At 46.6% G+C, this 22426-nt stretch overlaps 1 protein-coding gene across 1 annotated transcript in view; it reads right to left on the reverse strand.

Annotated features, from left to right (window-relative positions):
• HS3ST3A1 (heparan sulfate-glucosamine 3-sulfotransferase 3A1) overlaps positions 1 to 11879 on the reverse strand; it is a 96420-nt gene extending 84541 nt beyond the window's left edge. Inside the window, exon 1 of the mRNA XM_021694810.1 lies at positions 11281 to 11879. Coding sequence (XP_021550485.1) covers positions 11281 to 11879 — 599 coding nt within the window. The remainder of the gene's footprint in view (positions 1 to 11280) is intronic.
• Positions 11880 to 22426: the final 10547 nt, after the last annotated feature.

Consider the following 22426-nt stretch of genomic DNA (forward strand, 5'->3'; position numbering starts at 1 on the left):
TTACAGCTTAATCCCGTTCTTTTTTTTTTTTTTTTTTAACTACATGAACTTTGTAAGAATCTACAAAGATTTAGGACTGTACCAAACACATCCATCATTTTTGACTCTGTCCTTCAAACCAACCTGGCCAACTTTGATATTTCCTATCGAAAGGAGAGATCTAATCCAAGTAAGAACCCTGAAAAAGGGGAAAGGAATTTTATTCCCATAATTTGGTTGATTACTTCCTACTCTGAACACTCAAGAGAAAAAGCAAACTTTAAAAAAAAAAGAGAAAGAAAAAGAAAACTTCTTCCTATCTGTCCTGGGATGCCCCCACTAATCTTTAACAAGCAGGCAACGACCATAAAACACAAATTACTCACGAGGATCCACAGGCCAATCATGCTAGCTGGGTCCCCAAATCTACACGCATCAAAATATTGAGGAAGTCATCTGAGATGAAAACCGGCCATTGAAAGATGAATTGACCAATGACTCAAATCAATTCAAGGCTTTAATTCACCCACTCTGGGAGGAGAAAAACATAACGCTATTAACTTGTTCCATTCTCTGAAATGTTTCTGTCATGGTTGCCAAACCTCCAAAACCGAATTTTTATCTTCTGGAGCATGGACTTATTTCTTAATTGTATTCTCCAGAATGGTACCGTGGAATTAGAAGCCCTGGGTTCTTGTCTTTTAGCTGAATGTCGAGCGAGGCACGGCGGTTCCTTTATAAGCAAGAAAATCTTTATCTCCCAGATATCTTCCGTAACTCCAGCAACCTTTAGAGTCTATGCTTCCATCTGGCTGGAACCAAAGGAAATTCATATCACCAGCCATGTCTTACGTAGCAATGACCTGACCACTAGAGTAAAGGGCTTGGTTCTCATGATGACGGTGATTAATAAAATAATAATGAAGATAGACAGAATCGTGCTTTGGGGTGACAATTAGGTTGTGCCCTGACTGAGAATATTAGCATACCTAAAGTAATAAAAAAAAGGAATGTCAATCAAAAGGTGCACACACAGGGGAGCCTGGGTGGCTCAGTCGATTAAATCTGCCTTCAGCTCAGGTCATGATCTCAGGGTCCTGAGATCGAGCCCCGCGTCGGGCTGAACACTCGGCGGGGAGCCTGCCACTCTGTCTGCTCTTCCCCCCTGCTCTTTCTCTCTCTCAAATAAATAAAATGTTTAAAAAAAAAAAAAAAAGGTGCACGCAAAGCAAAGAGTGAGAAATCTGGACGTTGGCAGTGACTCAGCCATGCTCAGGAGGAACAGGCGGGAGGTCGGCGGGTTCTGACAGGCAACTGGGAGCCCAGGACTGCGTGATGCCCGGGGCAACGAGACAGAGCCAGCAGCTCACCTGGCCCCAACTGCCACGAACAGCGAGCAGCCTTCCGATTGCATGTCCCACACTATTTTGGCTTTTCCATACAGCAGTTTAGGAGGAAACTTGCTCATTTGGACCACTTCATAGTTAAGAGGTTTGTGGTTTGTTTTTTTTTTTCACAGTCATTGTCCATATTTAATGGGTGGGGGGAAAACCAAGCAAATGGCCAGGATTTCTGCTATGCCCAGTAAAGATGGATTCTGTCATCAGATTACTTTTCTAAAAAAAAGAGAGGGAGAGGGAGAAGTTGAGCAAAAACACAAGCGGTTTGGTTTTTCCATATAGACCAACAGACTCACAAGATCTACAAATACCACCTCTACTATTTACTTGGCTGTATGACCTTGGACAAGTTACTTCACCTTTCTGGGCCTCTGTTTCCTGGGCAGGCAAGAAGTGACAGGATCTACCTAGTAACAGTCATCATATTAATAAAATATCCAGACTACATGCAGTAACATCCAGCACAAGGTAAAGCCTCACCAAATGTCACTAAATTGTTACCTTCGTTCTAAAATAAGAGATCGTCCAGACAGAAGATCAGTAAGGAAACGTTGACCCTGAACAATCCTTTAGACCAGATGGACTTCACAGACATACATAGACCATTCCATCCAGAGTAGCAGAAACACACATTCATCTCCAGCACACGCAGGATGTTCTCCAGGACAGATCACGTGCTGGTCTGCAACACAAGTGTTAACCAAATTTAACAAGACTGAAACCATGTCAAGTATCTTTTCCAACCAAATGGTATGAAACTAGCAATCAATAAACAAGGGGAAAACTGGAAACATCACGAATATGGAGAGATTGAACAATCTGCTCCTGAAGCAGTTTTAAGACAGAAGTTTGTAACAACAAGAGCCTACATTAAGAGGAAAGAAAGATCTCAAATGAGCAACTTAACTTTACATCTCAAGGAACTAGAAAAAGAACCACCTAAGCCCAAAGTTAGGAGAAGAAAGGAAATAACAAAGAGCAGAGCAGAAATAATTGAAATAGAGACTAAGATGATATATTTCATCAAATGTCCACTTCAGGGTTCAAATATTCTGCTATTTCTAAAAAAGTTTCAAAATGCATGAAGAAAAGCGTAGAGCAACTAAGATGGAAAGATGCCAAACAGCCAAGTAGGGAATGGTATTAAATCACAGAAATTCTCTTATCTATGTAAGCATTAGTAGCGGGTCCTTCTCACAAAACAGGTTCGTAAAACTAATCCAATCGGGCGCCTGGGTGGCTCAGTTGGTTAAGCGACTGCCTTCGGCTCTGGTCGTGATCCTGGAGTCACGGGATCGAGTCCCACATTGGGCTCCCTGCTCAGCACGGAGTCTGCTTCTCCCTCTGACCCTCCTCCCTCTCATGCTCTCTGTCTCTCATTCTCTCTCTCGCAAATAAATAAAATCTTAAAACAAAATTAAAAAAAAAACTAATCCAATCAATGGGGCACCGGGGTGGCTCAGTTGGTTAAGCGTGGACTCTTGATTTCGGCTCAGGTCATGGTCGCAGGGTCGTGAGACAGAGCCCCCTGCTTGGGCTCTGCGCTCTATGCTGGGCGTGGAATCGGCTTAAGATTCTCTCTCTCCCTCTCCTTCTGCCCCTTCCCACCACCCACTACTCTGTCTCTAAGAAAACAAAAACAACAACAACAAAAAACTGATCCAATCAAGATAAGGGAATAATGATGAAAAGGCAACACTTAAGTTCTCTGCGTCTCCAGATGCAGCATGCGCGGTTTTAAGTAAAGACGTAATGTGGATAGCACTATTTTTACAGTTGTTAAAAATATCAAAGGAAATGTTTCAAGGGAGATTTTCATTACTCTGGTAAACCAGAATCTCAGATGCACAACTGTGTATTTAAAAACAGAAGCAGAAAATGCCAGGGTGCCCCCAAGACGGAACGCTTGAATCTGATGACATGGGCTTCCGGGGCTCAGCAGCCCTAGCGGGAAGAACCACCCTGGGTGCCCAGGTCCTGGTTATCCAGTGTTCTAGAAGTTGGATTTTCTCTGGTCCTTCCTTCTTCTTGAACCCTGTGATCAGTCCGCGTCTGTTTTGCTCTGGTCTCATAAGCCACAGTGTCTAATAAAACAAAGGTGAAAGCACCAGGTCTAGTGAGCAGACAGAATAGGCAAGCTGGCCGAGAAGATCTGGGCTGTGCTGGACCTCAGCCACAAAGAGCAATCATTCCACCCCACAACGAGCTTCCCCACCCGACAACAGCTCCTCCCGTCTTGTAGCCAAAAAGCCAGAAGCCCACGACTGATTTGTCTCTGACCCCTAACCGCAGTTCTTTGTGTTCTCAAAAACCTGTCCTTGGCATCATCGAAGTTTCGGCTCTCCGGCACGAGTAGGACTCAGTCAGGGTGGGTGACTTTTTATACCGTCTCCACGTTACATGCGCCAGCCATAAAAAAAGAGAAGCAAAAGAAGAAACAAAACAGTCTCTGTTTGTTTCAGGGACAAGAGAGTAGGAGGGGAGCCGTGAGCCAATTTTACTGGGGAGTCAGCTGAGGGAAAGATGAGCATGTCTGGAAGCAACAGGTGCTGGCAGGGACAGGGGAAGTTGGCAGGCCTGCGCTGGGGGCCTTCGGAAGGAAAGAAGGAACGGGGTGGAGACAGAGCTGGTGGGCAGAGGAGTCCTTCAGTAGGAGCCCTCATCCCGTGATGCCATGAGGCATCTCCTCCCTTCTTTGTGGATATGGCTGTTTTTCCTTTGGTTTTAGAGTAATATCAGATACTAAAACTGTTCAAAAACAAAAACAAAAAACAAAACCCAAATAGCAAAAGAGTGCCTGGGTGGCTCAATCGGTTAAGTGTCTGCTTTCGGCTCAGGTCATGATCCCGGGGTCCTGGGATCGAGTCCCTTGTCAGGCTCCTTGCTCAGCAGGGAGTCTGCTCCTCCCTCTGCCCCTCCCCCTGCTCTTGCTCTCTCTGTCAAAAAAAAAAAGTGCAGACAATTCTCAGATGACCCTCCACCCAGATTCCCCCAAAAGTTAGCATGTCACATTACTCTTGTACCGTGATCCAACTGTACTCTCGTACAGTGATCAAATTCCCATTTTTCCATCAGGATCTAAACAAGGGTGCCACCACCGTATTTACTCACTGGTGATTAGTCTCTTGTCTCTGATCTGTGACCATTTATCAGTCTTTGTTTTTCATGATCTTGACGTGTTTTAAGGATACCGATCAGGGATTTATTCAGCTGCCCTGCCATTTGGGCTGGTCAGACGATTTGGGGGAAGGACGCCCTACAGGTGAGATGCCCTCCTCACTGGCATACCCCAGGGGTGCATGATCTCCGCGTGATAATAAGGCAGTGTTAACCTTATCACCTGGCTACAGTGGGGCCGGCCAATGTCTCCTCTGTAATGTTCCTATTTTCCCCCTGCCCCCCTGCGTAACTTTGACCTGACCACCACTCCTCTCCCCTTACCCACCCTCCCCAGGCATGGAGCGGCAGTCCCAGGAAGGGCTCTCCGGCTGGGACTCTGAAAGCAGCCTCCCGTGACACTGTCCCTCGTAGGTGGGATCTTCATAATGCATCTCTGTGCATTCGGGGTTAAACAGGCTTCTGTGGGGCGCCTGGGTGGCTCGGTTGTTAAGCGTCTGCCTTCAGCTCAGGTCATGATCCCAGGGTCCTGGGATTGAGCCCCGCATCGGGCTCCCTGCTCCGCAGGAAGCCTGCTTCTCCCTCTCCCACTCCCCCTGCTTGTGTTCCCTCTCTGTCTCTGTCAAATAAATAAATAAAATCTTTAAAAAATAAAAAATAAAAAAATAAACACGCTTCTGTGTGCTGCCTGTTAGGAATCATGGGACCCTCCTCCAGAGCCTGTACAACTCGGGGGAAGGAATAAGCCTGCATCACTACTGTCGAAATAAAATCATCTGGAAGTATTTTCATTTGAAGCTGGCTTTCAGAAACAGAGGCAAAACACACTAACGAAACTAATCTGGGGCATCTGGCGTTCCTTTCCACTCATGCACCTTTCCAATATAAACCTCCTAATCATTTATATCTTGTTTCTCAGGTTTATGGTGAAGGCAAGTCTCTCTTATTTCTCTCCGAAGAATGAACTCCCCGCCTAAAAGGAGTGAGCTCAGACCTAGATGAAAAGCACAGCGTGGTCACGCTAAACACACGATCCACACTCTAGGTGCTACGGAAGGCGACCTGCCCCGCTTTCCCTAATTGAGACGGCACTCACTCTCTGATAACTGAGGTTTTTCCAAGTTCAGCGGCTTGGGTCCCTTGCTGACTCTCCCTCCCACTAGATGGCACTACACGTCACCTTCAAAGTGGGTCGCCCTCCACAGTCTGTGGGAAAGGATTCTATTTTTCAACTATGCAAGAATATCACACACCTTGTGGCAAGTACTAAATTTCATTCTTAATGAACACTCCCTCTTTTCTTTCTTTCTTTCTTTTTTTTTTTTTAACATTCACTGTCATCTGACAGCTTCTGAAAGAGGTCAGATCTGAACGTTTGGGCTACAGTCCTCAAGGGATCACAGGATGGCATGGTAGTCTTGACTGCATGATAATGCGCAAAAAAAAAAAAAAAAAAAATCAAGAGTTGCATCACCAGAGACCAGCAACTGGGAAGATGCTTCAGGTTACTGAACTCCTCACTTCTTCAATTTTTCAGTTCTGGTTTCACCCAAGTTTATTTGTTAACTGTATCAGGATCCCCCATAGAGATTCTTAAACTGTATCAAATTAGCAACAGTGCTGTTCAGACTTTTAAGACCTTAGGACTAGGGAGTTGCAACATTATGTGGTTACAATATTACTCTGATTGCGCATTAAAGGCATAGCTTCCATAAGAAATCTCAGTAGCTCATCACCTCAGCAGAGATCAATTTTCAAAAAGCGGGGAGTCTAGTATCACTGGGAAACGTACCAAGAGAGGACGCTCTTTATCAGCCAAGTTACTATGACTTGGGGGAGGAAGATACCCCCCCCCCCAAGGAAAAGTGCTAAGTGTGTAAAAGTTCCCAAGGGGACCCGGCAATTTGACTGATGGTAATTGCAATTTGCAGTTGTTCACATGCATCCCTTAGAGATGGGAGGCCCTTTCGTTGTTTAGATCAAGTAGGTTTGTTTGCTCTGCGACACTCTTCCCCTCCCAATGTGAGCATCTGGTCTATGTAAGGTAAGTGCCTGATGTCATTAATTGCATAGGCTTATTATTTTAGTCCCATGACCCCCTCCGATATACAGATTTGGAACGTATGCTTTCCTGGCCAATCAACAGACTTATGTATATGAGACAAATATTCTGGCCACATGGTTCTCTTTTTAAGGGAAGGGCAGATCACAATATTATGGAGGATTTTTTGCTCGGAGACAGCTATGCCTTTCACATAAAACGTTATCAGCACATGATAAATCTCACTGTTATAAAGGAATACTGGAGCATGCAAGCAATTTCAGTTCCAGGCTGTAACAAACGTGGGTTTTGTTGTTGTTTTCAATGCCTGGACTCACCAGTCCCAAAGCCTGTTCCATATCCTGGGTGTCTGACAGTGCTCAAGAGTTCGACAGACATTTTAAGAACTTGCCTGTTACTAATTCCGTCACTTTGCCCATCTACTCGGTGTCTCTGCTCTTGCACGTACCCTTGGACACACACACCTACTCAGGAACGAGGCCGTCTGACTGGTATTGCTGGGAGCCCCTAGGAGAGACATTCAGCTAACAAAATGACAGCGCTGGGGCTTCTCAGAGGGGGCTGTTTGCAGTCTCTCCGTGGATAGAGAGTGTATAGTCCCTAAGAGCCCCTGGGAACTCTATGCATAAGAGAAATTGCACCCTCTCCCCCTGTAGACAAGCACCCTGGGGACTCGCGGTCCAAAGCAACTTCTTCCCGCTTTCCTCCTATCCCACATCCCTTCCCACTGTTCTTAACTCTGCTCTAAGGACAGAGGAACTCTCCCTGGACTTCAGTCCCTATGACCTTGCATGGGTGGCCAAACTCTGTAGCTCCCTTGGCTCGAATTTCATTTCCACCCCTTCGTGCAGAGCGAGCTTGTGGCTCAGGAGGGTGGGAAACTGCACATGGAGGTACTCTGCAGCTGCTCCCAGCTGCTAAGAAAGGCCAGTTTCTCCTGATAGGAACCGAAAGTTCCTCTGTTCCGTCTGCCTCTTCAGTAGACTTGGAAAACAAGGCAATGATCAGTAAAGGCCAGAAAATTTTAAATTTTGATGCAGCCGGGGTGGGGAGGAGAGGGGCAGAGAACCAACTCCTCAACTTCAAGCTGAGTGATCTTTGACCTTCTTGGACGCTATCGAGTAAAATAATTTAATGATACTCTTCTCCACTCAAATTATCCAGTATTGCTAAAGAAAACACATCATAACGTAGGAAAGAAATGTGCTGGCACTTTTAGAAGTGTGGAACACTTACTATCTTGCCCCAAAATTCGAGATGAGACGGAAATGTTACAGAAAATAAAGTGTTATACATACATATGTATGTGTGTACACGTGTATCTTCAATACTTCATAAATAGGTATCTTTTGTCTTACAAAAAAAAAAAAAAACCCACCACAACACAACTTCTTGTTGGTGCAGAAATACACAGGGAGAGCGGGGCCTTCTTATTCAATTCTGAGCTCACCTGCTCTTGTACTACAACAAAGGCATTTGACTTCCAGAAAAGATTTTCCAGAGTTTTAAAGCAAATGCGACAATTCTCTACTTTCCTTTATGAACCTCCCCACCCATATAATGGAAACGCAGACTGTTCATTGCGAAGCTTTGCTTTCCCATGACACACAAGCCACAGACATTTGTTGTCCTGCTATCGCCGTTTGCTAAATTAAGTAATGTGGAATGTTTTTTTTAAAACTCCATCAGGGTGGAGTTTCACACGCAGAAGACTCCACTCAAGCATCCTCTATTACCATTAACAAATTTCCTGGAATCTAAACACCTGCCCTTTTTCATTTGTTCTAAGAATATTAGGACATTTTAAAACAATTCAGAGTAACTTCCTTTCTTAGAGATTTTGAAAACACTCACTTTCTTGTCTTCACTACAAATCTGTTCAAAGGAAGAAATTGATTATACTAGTGGTGGGGGGGGGGGGTGCAATTTACAAAGTACTTTATGTTTTCTCCCAGTGAGGGAAATTTACCAAAACATCCCAACCATGGTCTCCTGGTTGTTTTCATTCTCAAACTCATTCTCCATGGCATTTTCTTCCTATTTGCTAACAACAACACAGTTCTCCCTTCGTCTGGACAGTAGGGGGCACTGCCACAGTGAACTATTACGGTCAACTGTGAGATTTCACCCGGCAAAAAAACACGGCTGGACATACAGGATTTTCCCATGTCAGTGAGCATCTAAAAAAATATTTTTTCTCCCATAATTCACTTCAGGGTGCAAACACTGGAGTTTTCTTTCTGTTCATGTTGGGGGGGGGAGCTGGGGCAGTCAGCAGTATGTGGTAGAAATCCTCTCTTACAAATTTGAGGTTGACTCAGGAAGGTCTCACCGAATCCCTAATTGTAAATATTGGCTGAACACAAGCAGTAACGTGCACTTAATATAGGTTAAGTAGTATTCCGTGCAAGAGATTTTTTTTTTCCATAGTCTTAGGCCTGTCTCACAAACATCAAACTCCCAAGTTCAGAGCCAAGATGAAAAGAGAACTGTGGCAACATTTCATTAAATAATCGCATAATCCAGGCTGCATAGGTGGAGGGCTTTTTTTAAAAATAAGTTTTGTATGTAATTGAGTTAAACTTAAATTTATGCATCCAATAAAAACCATTGCAAATGGTGAAACAAAGACAGCTTCGACACTTAGAAAATTAAATTCACCAAACCATGAAGTCTACCGTGTAGTTATTTTTGTAACCACCATAAATTGTTTTATAGCACTCCTCTGCTGGAATAAACAATCTGAGGAGAAATTTACTTTACAGCGTGCATGTCGTTTCCAAAAGAGAGAGTGACCTAAAAGTTTATGACTCTTTCCTTTCTTCTTTTTTTTTTTTGTTAGTACTGTTTCTAGTTACCTTGAAACCTTCCTTCTCTTCCGGGAGCTTAGAAAGGCTCACGGAAAATAAGATCCAAGTCTGTAGATATCCTGCGCCCTCAAATACTCATTTCTGGAATAAGAAGAAACAATCGTACTTTGTGGAAATAAGGACTATATGGCAAAATGAAAATAAAGGGTTTTAGTACGAAATATTTCACCGTATTTAATGGCACCTCAGAGCCAAATGTTGTCTTGGACCTTTCGTGAAGTTGCCTTGAAATGTGTTCCCTCACAGCACTATATGAGGCCCAATTCAATGCAAACTGCTATAGATAAGAGTTTTAGGGGTCTTTAATCACTTCTTGTGTCCTTGATGGAAAAAACAGAGCTGCCTTTGTGCTAAAAAGAAGGACCTGTTGTTTTCAGATTCAACAGGTCATTTTTATAAGAACTTCCCAGAGGATACAACATAAATGACAGAAACACAAGGCGATTTTTTTAAGTGGCTGATGATTTTAAATGATATATATTCTATATTAAGGGAAGGTTGGTTGTTTTTCTTTCCAACAAATGGAAAGTTACTATTTTAAAAGTGTTTAATGTTTGAACTTGACTTTTAGGACCAAATGTTTTCTCTTAAGTTGGCTTACTGTAAATTCGACTCCCAAAATCAATCTGAGGGTGTACCTGAGGAGCCTCAAGTAAATAAACTTGTCAGATCATGTTCATTTCTGCTTGGAAGATGAATTATTTATTTAGAGGACTTCTGAAATATATCTAAATTGTGCTGTCACTTTTGTAATGTTCTTTCTGTTAAAATAACGAAGAGAATGCATACTTAATGAACGAGATAAAACTTTCTAAAATGAAAATTCTGGCCACATGACTTTTGGTTGTTCTCAGAGTAAAGAAAACAGGCCAATATTTTATGGCAAATAAAATCCAGGTGACACCAGGATTTATTGGAGTTTGGCTGATTCCATTATTAAAGGTGGTCTAAATTTGAGAAGACTGGCAAATTTAAGATTAAGAACCGAATCAGACTTGTTTCCTAAACTTTTATTAGGAGTCTTTTTCACAACGTAACCAAGTGTCCCTATTTTTCCTTTTCTTCTTTTAAAGAAGAAAAAATTGGCTAACTCGTGTGTGAAGAGAATTGTTTGAAGACCTTTAGGAAAGTTTCAGCCAGGCCAAAAACACAAGGTACTATTCGCTTTAAATTTAGCAAACACTTTCCAAAACTCATTCCTCACCACAAACAAAAGTTATTATCCAGGAAGCCCTTCCTTAGAGCGTATTGTCTGGTTGCTGGCACTTGCTCGAACACGTATTTCCCAACTACCTAGACTCTCTGGTTCTTGACACTTTTACTGAGTCTCGATAGTACTTACCACCTAGGACAAGGATCTGGCAAAAGGTCAAGGTAAATGAATACTTGATGCCAAGACTGCAGGAGCCCTGGGGGGATGGTTCAGCAGATAAAGAAGAAATAAAAACAGGCGCTCTGGGGAACCCATGGACTAGGCTGCAAGGCTAATAATCGACGAACAGGTTTCTCACTTAGGAGGTACTCCCCAGCCCCGCTTTAGCTAACAACAGGGCTACTTTCATGGAGCAGGAGAAAAAGATGGGATTGGCCGTGTGAGGAAAAGGAAATCCCAAAGACTAAAGAAAAAATCGTGAAGGCCAAAATTTCCCTCCCACCGCCTCCCCCGACACCCACTTCCCTGGAAGCAGAAGAAGGCACAGTGGGGAACAAGACCCCTCAACTCAAGAGCAGCCACTGCAGGAAACCGGGAGGAGGGGAGCTGGGGACCCCCCCAACCCGCGCACCCCGCCCTTCGGCTGTCCCCCCCCCACACCACCACCCCCACCCCCGGCCGTGCCCTGCGCCAGCTCACCGGTACCAGGCGAGGCCCTTGTCGTAGCTGCGGTCGAAGAAGTGGGGCTCGGCGCCCACGGCGCGCACGTCGGGGTGCACGCGCAGGAACTCCAGCAGAGCCCGCGTGCCGCCCTTCTTCACGCCGATGATGATGGCCTGCGGCAGATGCTTGCTGCCTTCGTCCAGCAGCAGGGCCAGGGTCCCCGGCGGGGCCTCGGCCACGCTGCTCCCGGCCCCGGAGCCGCCGGGACCGCCGGCCAGACCGGGGGGCTCCTCTTCCCAGGCCGCCTCCTCGCCGTCGGGGCGCGGCGCGGGCGGCCGGAGTCTCCGCCACGGCTGCAGCTGCAGGAGGCGCTTCCTGTGCGCCGCCGCGGGCCACACCGCCAGCTCCCTCGGGCCTCCGGCCAGGGCGCCTCGCCCCGGGGCCCCCGCCTTGTCGCCGCCGCCCGACGGCCGCACCACCGGGCCCGCCAGGGTCTGGCAGCGCTCGGCCAGGCAGTAGAAGACGTACAGGGACGTGAGCAGGGAGCAGAGCATCAGCAGGAACTTCCGGAAGATGCTGCGGGACAGCGGCTCGGCGGAGGTGGGGTGGGCGCCGGCCGGGCCCGGAGGGGCCATCCTAGCCGGAGGCGACGGCGGGCCGCGCGCGGGCCATGCTAGGCCGGGACTCCGCCGGGTGCCGCGACCTCCTGCGGGCGGCCCCGCATCGCCCGTGCGTCCCTGCGGCCGTGCGAGCTGCGCCGGGGAGACGGAGCCCCCGGCGCCTCTGCGCGGGATCCCTGCCTCCGGTCGAGGGGGCGGGAGGGGGTCGTGGTGCCGTGCTTAAGAAACCATCGTCTTGGACTCGCCCGAGTCCTGAGCCTTGGGGTTGCGCTCGGCGCCCCGGTGCCCTGAAAGTCGCCCGGAACGGGGGTCCTGGCGGCGGCGGCGGCGGCGGCGGAGGCGTGCGTCTCAGCCCCGGCCCCGAGCGGCCTCTCGGCGCGGATCCCCGCTCAGCGATCGTGCATCCCTCGCTCGGTCCCGCGGAGAGGACTCGAGGCTCCCGGGCCGCGGAGCTCCGTGCGCTGCGGACAGCGGCGAGCGACAGTGCCTTCCTTCGTGCCCGTGGCCACCGGGGCGCGCCCTCTGCGCCCGGCTACGAGGTCCCACCGACTCTCTCCGCCGCAGCGGCAACCAGAGGCCCGCGGCGGGCCGCGCACCCCTCTTCGAGCGCGCCCGACTGCTCCACACTGCCCTCGGTCCCCACCTGGGAGCGGCGTGCCGGAGCCGGGCTGCGCGGGACCTGTCAGCGGCCGCGCCGCTGCGCTCGCAGACGCTCCCCCGCCGTCTCCGGGCCGTCGCCGCCGCCACACGTGGGGCGCGGAGGGCAGCAAACTTGGCGGTGACGTCAACGGCCCGGGCCGCACCAGACCCCTGACGAGCACAGTGGGGCGGACGGGGTGGGATGGAGAAAAGGTGGCGCGGACCCCGCCGCGTCGGCCCAATGACATCGGAGAGGGCGGGGGCGACCGGGGCGACGCCCCTTCCCCACTCCGCCCTCCCTGCCCCGCCGCTGCCTCGCCCCCTTTCCGGCGAGCGAGGGGTCTGCGGGGGCTCCGGGGTAGTCTGACTGACAGCTAGGGCCGGCCGGATCCCCGGGGGCCTGACTTCCACCCGAGCCACCTCGCAGCCTCGGCTCAGCCCTGACTCCCTCCGAGCGCCCGCTCCCGCCTCTGCCGCTCCATCCTGCCCCCCCCCCCCCCCCCCCCCCCCCCCCCCCCCCCGCGCCCCGCCCCGCCCCCTGCCACCTCCCGGGCCCTTTGGAAGTTTTGTCGGCTGCAGTTGCCGGTACCCGCTGCACGCCACGCCCCCGTTTGTCTGGGGCGAACTGGATTCCTCCCCGCGGCTTCGACTTGCACCTACTCCACTGTCCGCGGCGGCCCGGGGGCGAAGCCCTTTCGCCCTTCGGCAGTATTTTACTTTGTCTTTCCTTGTGCCTGTTCTGCCTTGTATTAGTTTGGGATGATCGAGAGTTCCCCAGGACCGAGAAAGGAACAACTTGTTAGGAAATGACCCAATAAAGGAACCAAGGAGAGAAATCAGGAGTTTTAGAAAAAAATCAGTTCCGATTCCACATCCCTATAAGCAGTTTTTGATGAAGGGATTTTTTTATGTTGTTTGTGGTGGAGTGTGTGTGTGTGTGTGTGTGTGCGCGCGCGCGCGCGCGCGCGCGTGTGCACACGCGTCTCGGTAAAGGAGTTAAATAGCCTTCCCTAAACAGCGGTTTCCTCTTTCTCTTGCCCCCCGGCCCCCGACCCTATACCCTCTTCATGCGCTCCTCCGAGAGTAGGTCAGGAAAGGATACAAATCACCTTGCTGTTTAATGGAGGGAGGTGGCCCGTGGACCCCGCATGGGGTGGTTTTTTATTCCGTTTCGATTTGTGGCTGATTTCTTAGCTTCCTTGTCTCAGCAGGACGCCTGGCAGTGTGGGCGGGATTCTGACCGCTCCGCACCAACCCGTGTAAGTGACACTGGCAGCTTGCTGGGCCCAGTGTAGATGCTGCCCTGTGCCTCACAAGATGCCCACCGCTGGGACTTCCCAACCTTCTTCTCGCCTGCCTTCCTGCTCTTTGTGCTCTATTTGACCGTGGAAGTGGACGTCAGGGGAATCCTACTAGTAGACCCTTCTAAAGAGCATCTAGTGATTCTAACTCTGTGCGTGGGTGGAGCTGGTGTATTTGTGCCTTTGCTAGACACGGTTTTATGTTTATGAAGTACCAATCCCACCCTCTTCTACAAAGCAGCCAAGAGCTCCTGAGCTTCTGATGCTTTAAAGCAATGAACTTTTACAAGGATGAACAGCGAGGCCTGCCAAGGTCTGCTGTCTCTTTGTGTCCTAAAGCTGGATATCAACAAACCAGTTCGGTGTTAATACTGTCTTGAGCTTTAATATATTTTGAAGTTTTTCTCTAGATATCTCAGTCTGATTTGCAGAAGGAAGACATAAAAACAAAGACCATTTTGAAGTGAGGCTGAAAGCCTATGCAGCCTCATAAATGCCAATAAACATGCCTTGGTTTCCTCCTTGGAGAAATGATGATCTCCACTTTCCCTTCTAGCTCCAACAGGTTACAAGATCATGCATTTATGCTTTCACATTTCAAACACAGGTATTTTCTTTAGGCAGGGGTTAAAGACCTACACTGTGTAGGAGACATGGTTTTAGGATCACTCACAATGTCTAGGGCAGCTGTGCACATCCCAAATAAATTCTGAGCCACAAATACAAGCCTTAAAGGCAACTTTAAAATTTCTAACAGCCACCTTGAAAAAGGTAAAAAGAAACAGGTGAAATCGATGTTAATGATATCTCCGGCATATCTAAAAAATGTGACAATATAAAAATGATCGAGGTCACTTTATGTTCTTTCTTTTCGTATCAAGGCTTCGAAATCTGTGTATTTTACCTTTGCAGCACATCTTTATTGGGGCTGGCCACATTTCAGATACTCAATATCCACAGGTGGCTAGTGGCTGCCACGCTGGACAGCATCAATGGGGATGTTATTTTGGTGAGAGAGGTGTATCTGTCAGTGTCTAATCAGGATAACTCATGGTGGGGGGGGGGGTTATTTACAAAAGAAGTGCAATGTCTCAGGCAAAGAGTCAGGAAAAGAAAAATTCTTGACATAACAGCAGGGGAGAGGTATGTGGCATTATGTCTGATCATGAGAAGAACATCGAGAAGACTGATTAAAGTCTCTGGATAACATTAGCGAGAGTCATTCTCCACAACTGGTTAGAATATGCTTTGTCTTTGATCCACTCAGATGCATTTATTAGAATGGAGAACAATTGCAGCTAATCATTATTAAATGGGTGCTTTCAAAGAGGAACAGTGGTCATGAAAATACCAAGGAGCACAGTGAACTTTGTTGCAATTTCTTCTTACTTCTCCCTTTTCTCCTGTCCTTCCATGTTATCCTTAAAAGTGATAAGGTTCGGGCGCCTGGGTGGCTCAGTTGGTTAAGCGACTGCCTTTGGCTCAGCCATGATCCTGGAGTCCCTGGATCAAGTCCCGCATCGGGCTCCCTGCTCGGCGGGGAGTCTGCTTCGTCCTCTGACCCTATCCCCTCTCAGGTGTTCTCTCTCTCTCATTCTCTCTCTCTCAAATAAATAAATAAAATCTTTAAAAAAAAAAAGTGATAAGGTTCTGCCGGGAAGAGTTCTTGCTACCATAAAGCTGGTCTTGTATTCAGGGGTGAATAGGTGATGTTGATGTTTGGTGACTTCCAGCTTCTTCTTCTCTCTCCCTAGTGGGTACCCACTCCTGCTCCACCATCCCCACCCAGTGTCCTACCCTCAGGCTTTTCCCGGCCGTGGATCCCATAAACCCATTTGCTCTACTGTACAGAGGATCGCTTATCTTCTCTCATGCCCCACCCACAGAGGGTTTACATTTTAGAGTGAGGAATATCTTTACAAATGCCCTTCTCCTACCTGCCCCAGAAGCAAGAATTCGTGCTATTTTAAAAATGTGATACACAATAAAGTATAAAGAATAAAACATAACCTAAATTTCCATTTTTATTGCCCAGAGATGACCATGATTAATATATTGGCTAGTTATTTACATATAATCTATGTTATTTATATGTACTTCTGTATAATGTTATATACATAATTTCTCTCTATATAGAGATAGAGAGTTCTCTCTCTATAGAGAGAGAGGTGGATGTCGGTATATATGGGATAGATAGAGATAATTGTTTAAAAATACTAAGACTTTTTGGCAGTGTGGAGAATACAGAGAGCATCCTTTGGCCACCTGTAATAAGGGACCCATGAATGGTTCTGCTCAATGAATTCGGGTGCTTCACTGGACCTTTTTTTTTTTTTTTTTACCTCCCCTTACCCCAGAAGCCCTCCCTATGGCCCTCCATTGCCCTATTCCTTCCCTGTCTGTCCCTCATTCCCAGCCCTCCTTCCTTATCCTTCCAACCCCACTGGCCACAGCAACATGGAAGCCAGAGACCCCAGGAGCCCAGTGATGTAATAGATGAAGGTCAGCCTCTTCCTGGGGCAGGAACAGGGGATAAAGTGGATCCAGGAAGGCAGAGTATATCCCACAAACGGGGAAACAGGAGCCTTAGGAGTTTATAATCTTAATGCGACAAAACACGCACACAGTCCTTAGAATGCAAATTTGCATTGTATTCAACTCAAGTACCAGACATTGTGCTACACATTCACCAGATTCATTGTCAGTGCTTGGTTACACCCTCCCCTTCCTGTCTCAAGGTCTCTGGTGTCTCTACCTATAACACGCATCCCCTTCACCCTTCGGCTATCAGCTGGAACAACACATCTTCAAGGATGCCTTCCATGTCCATCCCCCGCCCCTGCTTTGAGCAAATCTCCTGGCACAGATTCTCCAAGTCCCCAGTAGTTTTCCCTCCAGATTTTATGAGGGTTTGTAATGTTACCAGTGCATGCTTATGCTACGCCTCCCCCTTAGACTATGAGCACTCCACAGAGCCCAAGACCATTGCTCAGTAGCATCACCTGGTGCAAGGAGATGCCCAATAAAGATCTGTGGTTGAACTAATGACCCCAGGGAAGAATGGAGCTGGGCATTCCAGTCTGAGAGTACCTCACAGCAAAGTCAAGTCCAGACAGGGCGCTGTGTGTTGTAAACTGTTTGTGTTTCGGCATGAATGAAGCGTGGGCTTGGCCTGGGGAAGCCATTGGAGGGAACCAGAAGTAACACAGAAATGACGATAGAGAAGAAAGCAGGAACTAGTTGCTGAGGGCCTTGTGTGATTTTCTTGAGAGTCTACTTTTATCGGACATCTGTGGAGATCAACAGGAAAATACTTGCTTTCTTAGGAAGACTTCCTCCCAAAAAAGCTTTCTCGGTAGGGTCAAGACTAGAAGGCAGGATGCCAGCTCAGTGACCGATTCCTCCTAGAACGGAGTCATTGATTGTGACGATCAACAATTAACCAGAAATTTGGAGGGGGGCTTGGTGGAGGTGGTAGATTTCAAAATGGGTCCTGAGGAACTGGTTGGGGCAGGAGCATGATATTTTGGATCACGCAGTGTAAGTACCAATGTGGCAGTCACAACGGGCAGCCAATAAATGTTTAATTAATAACTGTGACCAGGGCACCTGGGTGGCTCAGTTGGTTAAGCGACTGCCTTCGGCTCAGGTCATGATCCTGGAGTCCCAGGATCGAGTCACGCGTCGGGCTCCCTGCTCGGCAGGGAGTCTGCTTCTCCTTCTGACCCTCCTCCCTCTCATGCTCTCTGTCTCTCATTCTCTCTCTCTCTCAAATAAATAAATAAAATCTTTACAAAAAAAATAAATAACTGTGACCAAATCTTTATTTAGACTGATTTTAGCCCCAAGAAAGTGTTTCTATTAGTCTATTATCTTTAGAAAGTTTCCTAGAAGCGAAGTGTGATTTTAATAACTTGTCTGCATTATGCTAGTCTCCATTTAACGACATACCTCTTGTCTTTTCTTTGAGGGACTCACCCTTCCTGAGAATGACGTCACCAAATAAGAAGCCATGTTCCTTTTCTCTTCGTGTTCTCATCCCATGCTGTTAACCTCAGTTCTCTCCCTCTCAAGACTTGCATCAGACATTTTGCATCTAGGAATTATCTTGAAGTCCCCAAAGGATCAACTTCGGTCAAAAACAGCCTCGAAAAATGCCCCTATTCATCAGAAAGGGCAATGTGAGGACCAAAGGAATATCAGCCGCCGGCCATACTTTGAATATATAGGTTCTACCCACCTTGATTCATTCCAGGAGACATCATCTGCATGGTAGTCATTGCAACTTTGTAATTCATGGTGACAATTTCCTGTCAGAAGGCAGGACAGTGTTTTGGGGACAAAGCACTTGATCAATGTCAAGGGCACTTATATGGATGCTGAAAGTCTCCAGAACGAAGTTTGCCTGTGACATGTGTGAGGTCCTGGGAAGGACCAGAAAGCACCTCTGACAATTCAGACCAGAGATAGGAAGGCAGTGGTTACCTACAATGTTTGTCTGCCCTTTTTCTAAAAACAGCACCTGGGTTCTCCTCCAGGCAAAAACTCCTTCTTACACTCATGCCATAAAAATCTCAATACAGGGGCGCCTGGGTGGCTCAGTTGGTTAAGCGACTGCCTTCAGCTCAGGTCATGATCCTGGAGTCCCGGGATTGAGTCCCACATCGGGCTCCCTGCTCAGCGGGGGTCTGCTTCTCCCTCTGACCCTCCCCCCTCTCATGTGCTCTCTCTCTCTCTCTCTCTCATTCTCTCTGTCTCAAATAAATAAATAAAATCTTAAAAAATAATAATAATAAGTTAACCAAAGCCCGGAAGCTGAAGGAAATAGTTGCCCAAATCAGCCTTCCAGGCATTGGCACAATCAAGACACCAAATTAAAGATCAAAAGATTTTAAACTTCTACTTTACATAAATATTTACCACCAAAATTGTCCTTACAGTGGTTATACCATTTTACGGTTTTTTTCTTTATTACTGCCTACACTCACTGGCAACGTTTCCCCACATTCTGCCACGTTTGGTATTGTCAGAATTTTTTATCGTATCACTTTTTTTATTGAATGAATTAATGAAATGGATTCATTTTTATTTCACTAATGATTGCTGATACTACCTTTTCATGTTTATTGGACATTGCATTTCCTGCCATGAAATTGCCTATTTTTTTGCCCATTTTTTAATCATTAAATTTTATAAAGATACAAATAAAATATAAATCAATTTCCAATTAAATAAAAACAAAACCCCAAGCATAACAGGTAAATCTAAAGACTCCTTTGAGGCGCCTGGGTGGCTCAGTTGGTTAAGCGACTGCCTTCGGCTTGGGTCATGATCCTGGGGTCCCGGGATCGAGTCCCGCATCAGGGTCCCTGCTCGGCGGGGAGTCTGCTTCTCCCTCTCACCCTCCTCCCTCTCATGCTCTCTGTCTCTCATTCTCTCTGTCTCAAATAAATAAATAAAATCTTTTAAAAAAAAAAAATCTCAATACAACTAAACTCACCCCTTGACCTTCTCGATGTCAGAGTAATCTGTCTTCCAATCTGGGTAGCATCTGGTTTTCCAAACTGCAAGTAAACAAGCCAGACCCAGAGGTTCAAGGACAGGACTGTGCTGGATTACTGGAAATCTGCAACCTTGCTCTATGTGGGCAGGAGATAAGCCTGAGCTGCTGGCCACCATACTTTATTCTCTGAGGGCGGAACCTGCCTGAGGAGGAAGTCAACACAGGAATACGAGGGTGAGCCAGGGAGAGAGATCAGTTCCAGGAAACTTGGTCTGAGCCCAAGTTTGATTCATCTCCACACTGGAGTAAATTCTGTTATGTCCAATGTTCTTTGAGATTTTAGGCAGCATGTCTTGTCTCAAGAGCATCAGATCTCGTTTCCTATTCCACCCTACGGAACTTCTTGCCACCTGACCACCCACCAGTGATCTTATTAATGACCCCAGCCTGTACTTAGTGTGCTCACCAGGTGAGACCTACCAGATGTCTGATTGTCCCTGCTCTTCTGCCCACACACACCAGCCACTGGTCACCACTCAGCCTACTCCAGAAAGTGTAGCTCAGACACAGTAAGCTAATCCGGACATTTTAAATCGTCTTTGTATTTGCCTGATGAGAGGTTTGACACTTTACTATTTCTTTTTACTATAATATAGGAAGGCTTGCTTTTGAAACCCAATAATCAATGACTCTTATGCAACAAAAATATCTGTTGCTTGGACTTATATGTGCGCATCATTCCAATATAGTTTTTAAAAGCTTTACCATTCACGAATGGAAACCTTTTGCTTCTCAGAACATATTTCAATCACAACCATATTGAGAGAATAGAAGGTTGATACAGCCCTGCTTGGGATATAAAACTACCTGGTCCCACAAACTTGGACTTACTTCTAATCAAAACAGACAAAAACAAAGAGACAAAAAAAAAAAAAAAGAAGAAGAAGAAGAAGAAAAGAAAGTCCAGGATCTTCAGACCTCAAATTCAAGTAAGTGCCCAATTTCTTGTTCTCAGCCCCAGGACTAATAAATGTAGCATTTTAGAAAATGACTTTGAGAACAGAATGCCAGGTAAGTTAGAAAAGCTTGAAGCAGACAACGTGGTGAAGAAACTGTAATTAAATAAATAGCAGCCGTAAAATCATAAAATCCCAAACTGCAGTGTCAGTAGGGGGTACAAAGAGGAAGAGAAAATCTAAAGTATCTCACAAAGCAAGAAACATGATAGAGTAGATGCAGCAGATGAAGGAGAAGCAGAAGTCAGAATCCACTCCAAGTACTGCCATTCAGTTTCTCCTTCCATTGCTGGTCTGGTGTTTGTTTGCCAGTTGGCTTTTCCCTCTATCTCTGCAGTCAGGCAGGCTGGTTTCTCGCTCTAGATTGATCTGGAGATGTGCCAGCAGGACTGGAGAGATGGGGTGGGGTGGGTAGCAGTCAAGGGGACAAGCCAGAATGGAAGCTGGGTCAAGTCCCACTCAGAACTGAAGTACTGGTCTTGGTCTCCAGTCAGTGGTCAGCAAATGGTGAGGCAGGCTTGAAAGGAGGTCATAGGGACTCTCAATTATCCTCTAAATCAGATGTGGTCCTCATTCATCTCCTACTGCGGGAAAAATGGTTTTCCCAATCCAAGTGAGATGATGACTAACAATTCATGATTTCCAAGCTGTGAGTTACTGAGAATTCAAATCAGATAGAGAGATGACCAGGAATTCCCAAAGTAAGTGGAATTTAGAAGGACCCTGTTGAGCGCGCCTGGGTGGCTCAGTCGTTAAGCGGCTGCCTTCGGCTCAGGTCATGATCCCAGAGTCCTGGGATCGAGTCCCACATCAGGCTCCCTGCTCAGCGGGAAGCCTGCTTCTCCCTCTCCCACTCCCCCTGCTTGTGTTCCTGCTCTTGCTGTCTCTGTCTCTGTCAAATAAATAAATAAAATCTTTAAAAAAAAAAAAAAAAGAAGAAGGACGCTGTTGAAGAAGGAATTTGAGTGTTGCTGGAGAGGACCATGGTGGTTGTTCCAGATTGAGAAACAAACAAACAGAAATTATTACAGGGCGATATGAAGAAGTCTTGAGCATTCCTGTTAAATATTAGCATATTATAGTCTCTGAGATGACTTTTCAGTAAAGAAAACAGTTAGATTTTGCTTAATCCCACGTTTTCAAGCCTTTTGGACCATGGACTCCCTTTACCCGTGTCCTATCTAGTAACATTCATTGTTCTGAGGCACATGGATCCAGAAATATAATCCTAAACTGTATAGGGCTTGCTATTGTCAGGAACCTGGGAGGACATATGTTTTGTGAACATACTGGGGCCTCAGCTGCCTATAGTGAGGGTTTGGTTTACTTCGAGACCAGGTGGAGGACATTTCACGAAGTATCTGGGATTTCCTTTGTTCTATTATTTCTCCAGGGGCCCACCACCCCCAAGGGATGGGGTTTTAACTAAGGACCTGACAAATGGTAATTTTCATGAATTATTGATTTGGCCAAAAATAACAGGGAAGATTGATCATTACATAAAGATTTCCCCGAGCTTCTTGCTTCTGTTCTGGTTCAGTTATTTCAGATTCTATCCCATGTGAAAAGAAAGGGGTGCAGGTTTTGAAATACACCCTATCAAAAACTGAATTAGCAAGCAAAAGAGTCAAGAGACATTTTTGCAGTAGGCTGACCATCCTGGCAAAGCATCGGAAGAAACAAATGTTTGTTGAAAAACAGGACCTATTTAAATAAGTGATGTAGAGCTAAAAGTTGACTCATGGAGGGTTATGTGATTATTTTACTTGTCCTCAGTTTCTTTTCTCAACATAGAAGACACTGAGTCCATAATTTTTTTTTTGTTTGATTGTAATATCAGTGCTTTCTTTTATTTTAAAGATGACACACACTTTTGTAGCAGGTAAAAATTAAGTTAATCTTTTGAGGGAACTTGAGAAGGATATAGGATATAAATAATACATCTGAAACATAAGGGGAGTCTGGGTGAGTTTCCTTGGTTCCCCACCTGTATAGGCGATCTAAATTTTTTCTTTGCGTTGTAAGAGAGGGGGATAAATCAGAGGGAAAGGAAGAGAGTGGTGTGCTGGTGCTTTCTGGGCAGAAGCCCATGTCCTGTCCCTT

The sequence above is a fragment of the Neomonachus schauinslandi genome, chromosome 15 (assembly GCF_002201575.2).
Source record: "Neomonachus schauinslandi chromosome 15, ASM220157v2, whole genome shotgun sequence".
Classification (NCBI taxonomy): domain Eukaryota; kingdom Metazoa; phylum Chordata; class Mammalia; order Carnivora; family Phocidae; genus Neomonachus; species Neomonachus schauinslandi.